A 9,436-nucleotide genomic window follows, 5' to 3' on the forward strand; every position below is an offset into this window, starting at 1 on the left:
TAAGTTCCAGAGAGCAGGAAGTGTGATGTGGCTTTGACTCACAACAAAAATGGTAAGCTTGTTTTTATGAAGAAAAGGTGCTTCTGCTCTTTTACAGCGTCTTTTAGGCATTATCTACAACACATGAGGTTCTCCTAATCTGTGTGCAAAACACTGTGACAACACCTTAAGCTAGCCTTCGTGGTAAGGCAGGACGTATGGTAAATGCTAAACTACCTAGCTAGCAGTGGCTAACTAAGATTCGCTAAACTTTTAGCCTGTCTAGCTATCACAGTATGTTTCTGGTCGTAAACATCGTTATATAAAATATTTAGCTCACTGTATAAGATGCGGTCTTCTTTCATTGCTTGTCGTTTGATCCCCAATGCTAAAGTTATTACTGATTTATCAATGCGAAAAAAGCGAGCATCGCAATGTTTAAAGGTGTGTGCCACGTAGCTGCAGTAAAATTCAGGGAGCATGTAGTTGTGTTCGTGTGTGGTTGATCTACTTATTGTGGATTGGCATTGTGCTGTTGTTTATAAACTTGCAATAATGGGGGGAAGACGTTTAACGAAAGCTTATAAGTGAGCTAGTTTGTACGTAGCGTAATTATTCCTTAATTGAAATCTTAAGGACAAGCGGACCATTCATTCAGATGTTTTGTTTTTAACTTTATCAAAACATTTAGGGAGAAGGATAAAGCCCGCATGCAGAATTCATATAGCAGAACTAAGTACAACATTTATATACAAAGTGCATAAATCTGTTCTTTCTTAATTGTATTAATGTGATAATTTTGCCAACAGTAAGATCATGGTCACCATATCGTATTAATTACAGAGGCAGCAGAGGTGTAGTTAGTGCCATGTCAGTACAAGACCAAAAAAAATCCACTTTAATGTCCTTGCTGATTTTTTTTGAATGCACAGTAATGTTGCATTATTAAAAAATGCATGTCTATCATTATGTTAATTATGTAATATTCAAAAGGTAAACTCTGGACTTTCTCATTTAGGGCACATATGAAGTCATCCCAGAATGACGCTACATGAACAGAGAGTCTGACTTTTTTGATAAATGCAGGGGGTTGGGGTTGCATCAAAAATCATTACAATTCCTTTTGGTATCTTTGTAGTGTTATAATTAGTAATTATGATGCATGGTTCTTGAAGTTTTTTGGTTGTATCCATGTAGTTTAATATTGTAAGTCATTTTGGATAATAGTGTCAGCTAAATAAATGTAATGTAAATTACTTGGGAAACAAGTGATTAAAACTATGAGCATCCATGATCGTAGTGTCCAGTATTGCTCACCAGACAAGTTACACGCCAGTGTAGTAGATTGTAGTAGATTAACCGCATTTTCTAACGCTACATGTCTGTTTAATCACTGATAAATTCCCCACCATGGAAGGACTAACTTAACCGATATACTCAGAACTATGATTTCATTATCATCCTCAGTCAGAATTGCATACCATGTCAGGAGCATCAGCAGACAGACAGGTGGTGAAAAGCTTGATAGTTATGCTCTTATTACACACAAAACAAACAGTAAATCTCACATTTTCAATTCAATCTGATGTTCTAAAGTATTGTAAGTGTGATAAAATTGGGTCCCAGTTCATTATATCACACAAATAATCCACATAGCTTGAAGCCAGGCAGAGCTGTCTTGGTTCTTCATTTTGGGAAAAGGCAGTATGAGATTTGGGAGCTAGTATATGTACCCACTTAAAGTGGTAATCTTAACCAATTCTGTCCCTCATTCTAGTCACCCAATCTTTGACAATTATGTGACTGAATAGTGGGTACAACAACATTCCTCCTTCCAACTATCATATCATCAGTCTCACAGAAAATGTAATTAAGTTAAATCAGTGGTTTTAATTGTTATGGTGGTTTGCTAGTAAGATGCACTAGATCATGTTTGTACTAAACATATTATTCTCTTTCATCTTGCAGTCGGCCATTTTCAACTTCCAGTCACTGCTAACAGTGATCCTCCTCCTGATCTGTACCTGTGCCTACATCAGAGCGATGGCTCCCAGCCTGCTAGACAAGAACAAGACTGGGTATGATCACATACTAGTCCAGATATATAAATAAGTATTTCACTGCTGGAAAATGGCCTTTGCATAAAACTGAGCTAAGTATGCAGTAGAAAGCAAATGGGGTCTGAAATTGGTGCAACAAGACGAGGGAAAAACAGAGAAAATGGGCAGTGGTATTCCCTTTTGCTAAAAGGTAGAAAACCTACAACACCCAGAATGCACTGCGCTGCACAGGCCCATTAAACACTCGCACTGATTGGTAACATACTGCGAGTTAGGCGCTGCATGGTTTTGGCTCGTCATCCGTTTTGAAACCGGAAACAGTAAGGCGGCCGGCTGGTAGCAAACAATATCATACTGCAGCTAAACTGCTAGCTGTTTAGGCAAGAATTAGACCATGAACAGGATCATGGGTCAGGTTTGATCAGCACTGCCTAGTTTGACCAGAGTTTTTTTCAGCCTTCTTTATTCACAATGCAGGAACGATATGGTGGCCACTTCTGGCTCACAATCTTTCTCTATTGCAGCCAAATGGTTTGCTAAAATATGTTTTTAAAAATATTTTAGGCAAGACATAGGCAGTGCAGTAACAGAAATCTTGGTTTATGGTTTATCAGCACTGTATAGACAGTTCAATCAGCGTTTGATGAGATACCCCTCACTTGATATGAGAGGTGGCTCTTTCCCTAGCCCCTTTTAGTTAGAAAATGTGCCACATTTGCAGCCAGGTAAAGGCTGCAATCTGCCGTCTTGTCTATGTGAAACGGAGGTGTAATATTCCTCCTTTTCCAAAAAGCCGCCACTGGGGTATGCGTAAACGTGACGTGACGTGAAGCACAAAGTTGGGCATGAACAGTGACGAGTGATCCGGTTATAGATGATTCTCTCGGCTGTGATGGTTAGCATCTCCCGTATCTCAGCGGCTTTCCAGTTGCTCATCTTGACGTCCGCGGATGAAGTGGTGAACTGACTGCTGTGATCCACTGTTTCCTGCTTTTAAAACTCCCGGCTGTGGGTCACACAACAGTGCACGTCATCGACACCTCCGCCCATGTCACACAATTGCCGGGACATCGACGCCTTGGATTTACATAGCAATGGAGGTGGCAGAAAAGTGTACCCTCCTAGGCGTCATATTGGCAGACCAAAACAGACCCCCAATATACTGCCGTCTGTCTAAATTCGCGGACCTAGCCGCAAAAAGGACAGCCAAATTGGTGGGTTGCTGTCCAGTATAAAAACGCTTCCTGTCTCTCGATCCGACTTTACTGTTTGTGTCTATGGATGCGCTCATAGAAAATAAAAAACAACAATCTGTAGTTAATACAACAGCCCTAAAATCTGGCAGATACCATGTTTTACATTACTTGGAAGATTTTTTTTGGCAATGTTCCCATGTAACACTGAAGGTGTTATTTGACCCCTAACAAATTCCGGTCTTTGTCCCATTCATAGAGACAAAGATCTTTAACCACATGTCCTAACTTTACCAAACTGCATTGCCACATTATTGGAGTGCTACTGCACTTGTTCATTTAATGTAAGTTTAATGCATTATTATGATTTAGTAAGGTATATAAAGTGCCAAATGAGCAAGCTCTATTAATCTTATGACCCCTATAATTTCAGCCAGTATTTGATGTCGGCACTCGCTGCCACTGCCCAATAACACCAATAATTTGTATTTGATGTAAGTGGTATACCCTTGCTCTGTCCTTCAAGGTCCCATCACCATCAACTTTTCTAATTTTAACAGTTGATTCCAAGTTGTTTACCAGAGCAGCTTTTTTTCTTTCACTGGCTAAAAATCTCAAATTTTAACCAACATGAAATGGTCTGAGATGAAGCTCATTCTGCTCTGTGTAATGTAATACATTATCCATCCCTGTGTCACTCACTGGAGCTTCTAAGGACACTTGCTTATTTTTTTAACCAATAAGAAGAAGCTCCTAATTGAGGCGAGCAAAGTAGCAGAAGGCCTTAATTTTCAGCATTACTGAGTCATTATTATTCTTGGATGTACAAACTTCATGATTCACTTTGAATAAGTCTGGCACAGCCCAGGAACAGCCGCACACGTTCTCACACACTCGTCACACAAACACACACACCATTGGAGCAGGGAGGGACATCTCCTTCAGAAAAACAGTTGAGCCTGAGAGTGGCAGGTGGCATGATTTAATAGTTTCCCCACTTGATTGATGGCATGAGACATTATTTGTATTGATTTAGAGCCACAGTTTATGGAAACAATTCTTGTGTGGTAGAATCTGAGGGGAAAGCAAATTCTAAGAATTTGTTTGTTTTTTTTAACAGAAAAACAAAACATAATTTTTAAAAAATGTTTGCACAAATTGTAAAAAATGTAACTTTAAAACCAGGGCTATTCTAAGTCAAAAGACAAAAGAAAAACTCACAATGGGACGCTGACACCATCTGGTCAGTTTGAAAGTTGAAGGAATTTGTCCACATATACTTGCAGACACACACATCCTTACACAGTCCAACAGACACATCAGAAAAGTGCCACATTTGCCTCAGCTGTCACTAGAGATAATACGACTTGCCTGCTGTCACCCTCTCTTCTGCTGTGCACATTCCTTACATGGAAATAGACATCTGATGGCTGCCTGTAGAAGGGGGATCTCAGTCCTCATGTAAAGTTGTGACAGGTCTGACAAGCAGTTATCCACGACATATCATCACAGCAAGCAGCCTATTTTTTTAAATACATTTTAACGTTACAGCAGATGGATTCCTGCCTTTTTGTTTTGTTGATGTATTGATTTACATTTTTGTTTTATTTTATCTTTTAGGCTTCTAGGAATTTTCTGGAAGTGTGCCAGAATAGGTAAGCCTACATTAAGTCAAATTTTTCTTATATTACCAATGAAATGTGGCCAAACAGTGTATTCCTGAACTTAACATTCATTTATTTTCTCCAGGTGAGCGGAAGAGTCCCTGGGTGGCTTGCTGTTGTGTCATCATGGCTTTTAGTATACTGTTTCTACAGTAGCAGTCCAAAGAAAACCACAAATGGAAACATTGGGGAAATAAACGGACAACAAGGCATGGACAGTACGATCCAAGAAGCACAACAGGACCTCCAGTGGTTGTCACTTAGATAATGTAAAAACGGAGACCTTTCATCACTCACTGTAACCACGGAGAGAGAAAGTGTGTCTGTGTAGGGGGAGGGGTGGGAGCTGATAGCACCAGAGTGTGTCTAGATCCCTCCATGGACTTCCAGGTCTATCCTTGTGTTTGCTTATGTGGAATGTTTACACCGGATGTGTGTGTGGGGGGTAATCCTTTCTGTTATCTGCCATTAAGTTAGAAGGAAAGAATTCACATTCTGGCATCATCTGTGGGATCAAATAATACATTGTTTGTCCAAACATTTCAGATTTTTTTTTTCCCCTTTGATTGTATCGACCTGTTTGAAAATCCCAACAAAACAGAAACTTCATAAGTGTTCATAATTGTTATGCAATTCACATGGAGGCTTATATTTGTAAACTGAGTTATAACAAGGTGTGACTTTGAATCATCTCAGCACCTTCTTTGTATTCTGTGCCCAGTTTGTTGTATCTAGCAGTGCTGATCAGATTCCACAGCAAACAAAATGCACGTTTGCCTCAAAGAGCTACTGATGTTTTTAAAGCCAGTCAGTTTGCCGCTATTTATTAAAGAACCTTTTTGGAAATGTGGTCTGAGAAGGTTGATTGTTGTCATTTGAACTCAACCATTTTGATAAGTGTTTGCTGTTGACACCTGTTTACGTCTGTTGTATGAATGCCACACTGTACAATGAAGGGTCATTAATATGACTTCAAACATGCAAAATACACATTGATGATACAACCTTTTGTCAGTCTTCTCTCTTTCAGGGACTTGATTACACATACTGTGCATATAAGATTACAGCAACTGTTAGACACAACGTTTCTTAGATTAAGAGGAGACTATGACATTAAGTATTGCTGCATGAGGTCACATGTGAAGCGTGGTCCTCAAGATTCCTCATGGAGCAAGATGGACAGTGAAGAGTTTGCGATAACCTCCTCTATACCCTAGCAGTCAACGCTCATCTTCACAGGGTTTACTGCAAAGAGCTGTCAGCTGATTGCACGACATCATAGGACACTGTAGATACGTCCAGTAATTAGTCCCAGATGAGTATGTAGTTGAGACATTTAAAGTAATTCCTTGAAGTATTGGACATAATTGACTGTGGAGGAAATCCAGAACCTTTTCGGGAAGTTATGACCTTGTGTTTAATTGCCAGTTTAGCTGACAAAGCCTCTCAATGTTATTTAACCACGGGCAACTGGCAGCATAAAAGCATAATTCTAGGACATGTGACAACATTATTCCATTATCTTAAATGTCACAAAGTTAAATTATATGATCCTTGAGTTGTGCACAAAACATCTGACTTAATTTATGTTGTCAGCCAAAAGGTTTGACCAATTTATCAAATCGTAACAAGGCAGTAGTAAAATTACAGGGTTTGTAAGTAACAATGTACATGCTGTTGGGATTACATGATCAGATATAAGTATATAAGTGTAATCACCCCAGATTAGATTTTGAATAAATCTGTAATTAAATTATAGTTACATCGTCCAGAATTACTTGATTCAATTTTTTGATTAAGTCTTTAAAAAAGGTCAATTTAAATATTATGAACCCTTTTCATGATAACAGATGCTCTATTAACCCTTGATAAGGATGTAACTGTATTTATAAGGTTCATTTAATTTGAGTGACTATAAATGCTCAAATATTTGTGGCTGCATCTATCTATTTTTTTTATACAATAGTTCTAATGTGTTATTTTGAAGTAATCCTAAAGTATTCAGATTAGATTACTTTTTTGTCATCCAATTTATTATGGTACTAATTACAAAAAATGTGACGTAATTTGTATTCACTGACTACATTTCAATGAAATCGGACTCAACTGTGGTCATGAAATTTTGAAAGAGAGGGGAACATCAAAATCATAGATGTCAACCCAAAGTTATAGTGGTTACTAACAAGCCCACACACATTTTGGTCTTGTGTGTGGTGCAGAGGATTTAAATAAAGGAGGAGACTTGTTGACACACTCACCTTTGATACTCTGAACACTGCTGAGTGTCCAGATCCCAGCACTCCCACACACAGTCCCTTGTTAGGGAACGTGGCTCCAATATTGGTGTGCATCCGTTTGGGGTGAGATAAAGCATCAAGTGAAGCCTGCCGGTAAAGTCATGATTATCAGTCAGTGACGCAGATACAGGAGACACTGGAGCAGGAAGCTCTCAGTCATCTGCTTCTATCTTGGGATGCAGAGATACTGGTAGGCTTGGGGGACATCACTGTGTCAATGAACCGAGCCAATGCTCTGGGTGGTGATGAACGGAAAAACCATATTGGAAGACCTGAAGTCACTGAACAGGAGCTGGTGATTACAGCTGTTATTGTCCGCCCTGTTCTGGTTATTGGCACAAAATTAACAAATGTGTGTGAGGAATACAGAGTGATTTGCATAGAATACAAATAAAGGTAACTGTGCCTCAAAATGTGCTTAAATTCAATACTTGAGTAAATGTACGACTTACATTCCATCACTGGAGCAGTGGTAAATAATGAGCCTACAAAATCTTAAGGAAGTAAACATATAGTTGGAAACTACAGACGCCTGGGCCTGGCAAGACGGTATTCTGAGGACAAAGTCAAATGTATTTTTTTAACTGTTTGAATCAAGGATTACTCGTAATCTCCCTTAAAACTGTGGGCACAGTTGTAATGACGAAGAAGAATATCTGGCGGTTTCTCTGTGACTGGATGCCTAAAACAACATTTGAGCTCCTCTTGTTTCTAAAGTGACTTAATGCTTGTCCTGATTTCTGTGTTTGAGTTGGCTGACCAAAATTTACTCCAGTGAGGCCAAATGGCTAGGGACATAGGAAAAGAGACCTTTTTCTTTGTATGTCATCTGTTGAGCATAATAGCCTTCATCCTTCGAGTTCTTGTTTCTTCCCCAACTCCTCCAGCCCTGCACAAACCAGGCAAAAAAAAAGTGTATTCTAACTACACTAAAGTGAGTGTGAAGCATTTTTTTTTGTTCTCATGTACAAGTAAAACTGTATCAAACACTTGATGTTACTGTGTTATCATAAAGAATATTTCTGTCTGGCTGCACAAAAGGTTCAAGAAGGTTAAAGCAGACCTATAATGGTTTTTCATTTTATTTCCTTAAAGAGGCAGGAGCTAAAACAGAGTGTTTCCGACAGAGGGGGAATAAAGAGCTGCAGCACTGGACAATATGAGAAAACTGATGTGTTTTCTGAGCAAGTATGTAAACCTATTGTACTAATAACCCAAAATAAATGTATGAACCTGACAATTAATATAATATGTCTCCTATTAGATAACCCCAATGATTAGATTACAACACTTGAATCATGTCAAGTACTGATTCTCTTTCACATTTGATAGGCCTATATTCATTTTATTTACAAAAATAAAGCTAACTTGCCCCAAGTTTTGAAGTTTGTGAAAGTCTGAAATACACAGTCGATGTTAAAAACAATGAAAATAACAATTTGATACATCTAGAGTCATGCCAGTAATTTTTAAACTTAAGGTACATATTGTATTATATCAGATTTACATTCGATTCTTACCTTTTCTCAAACAAATGAAAATAACAAAATTCCAGCCACCAGGACTGTATTCCCAGCAGTCTGAAGAAGGGTTGGAAACAGCATTTAGGCCTCAGTTTAGGATAGTAGTATACACAGTTAACCGAATAAGTAAAATATGCTAACTTTAAAAGAAATACAAAAGTAAGAGACTATTTTTTGTGCTTGTTCTGTAGTTGGGTCTCATGACTTCAGTATTTCTGCAAATGGAATTGTTATTTTAATGCAAATTCTGTGCAAAATGTGTATCGTCTTTCATAAATGAGGCCGACTTCACTCTCACCAGAGAGAGTTCTCCATGAACCCTCTTGCCTTTTATTACAAATGGGTTGGAGCAGCAGCCAAAGATATGACAGCATGAGGTGGCATGAAATTTAGCCATCTAATCCAGACCACCTCATTGAATACAGTGGTGCTTCACGCATCATTAATTTACATGAATAGTTATGGTAAATGTCAGCTGTGATGCAAGGAGGTGATAGTCAGGATTCATGTTGACCTCAGTGGTTGGAACAATACTGAGCTCATTCTGTTTGATTTCCAAATTCTTATTTCTTTTACATTTTCCTACAGTAATGGTGGAGAATTATTCTCAGACGACTGATAAGGATATTTATTTTAATTGCTCTTGAATAGTTCACTACATTTGCAAATTTTCCCTCAGCAGATAATTGGAAGTTTGTAATGTTCTTTGTTCAACTCTAA

General features: G+C 38.5%; 1 protein-coding gene across 1 annotated transcript; it reads left to right on the forward strand.

The window, feature by feature from the left end:
• The first annotated feature begins 3 nt into the window (after nucleotides 1-3).
• On the forward strand, nucleotides 4-5,140 carry tmem167a (transmembrane protein 167A). Its single transcript, XM_073467159.1, has 4 exons — nucleotides 4-52; nucleotides 1,948-2,057; nucleotides 4,853-4,887; nucleotides 4,982-5,140. Exons 1-4 carry the CDS (start codon nucleotides 50-52, stop codon nucleotides 5,050-5,052), a joined length of 219 nt encoding a protein of 72 aa, XP_073323260.1. The 5' UTR covers nucleotides 4-49; the 3' UTR covers nucleotides 5,053-5,140.
• Nucleotides 5,141-9,436: the final 4,296 nt, after the last annotated feature.

Source organism: Pagrus major, chromosome 5 (genome assembly GCF_040436345.1).
Source record: "Pagrus major chromosome 5, Pma_NU_1.0".
NCBI lineage: Eukaryota > Metazoa > Chordata > Actinopteri > Spariformes > Sparidae > Pagrus > Pagrus major.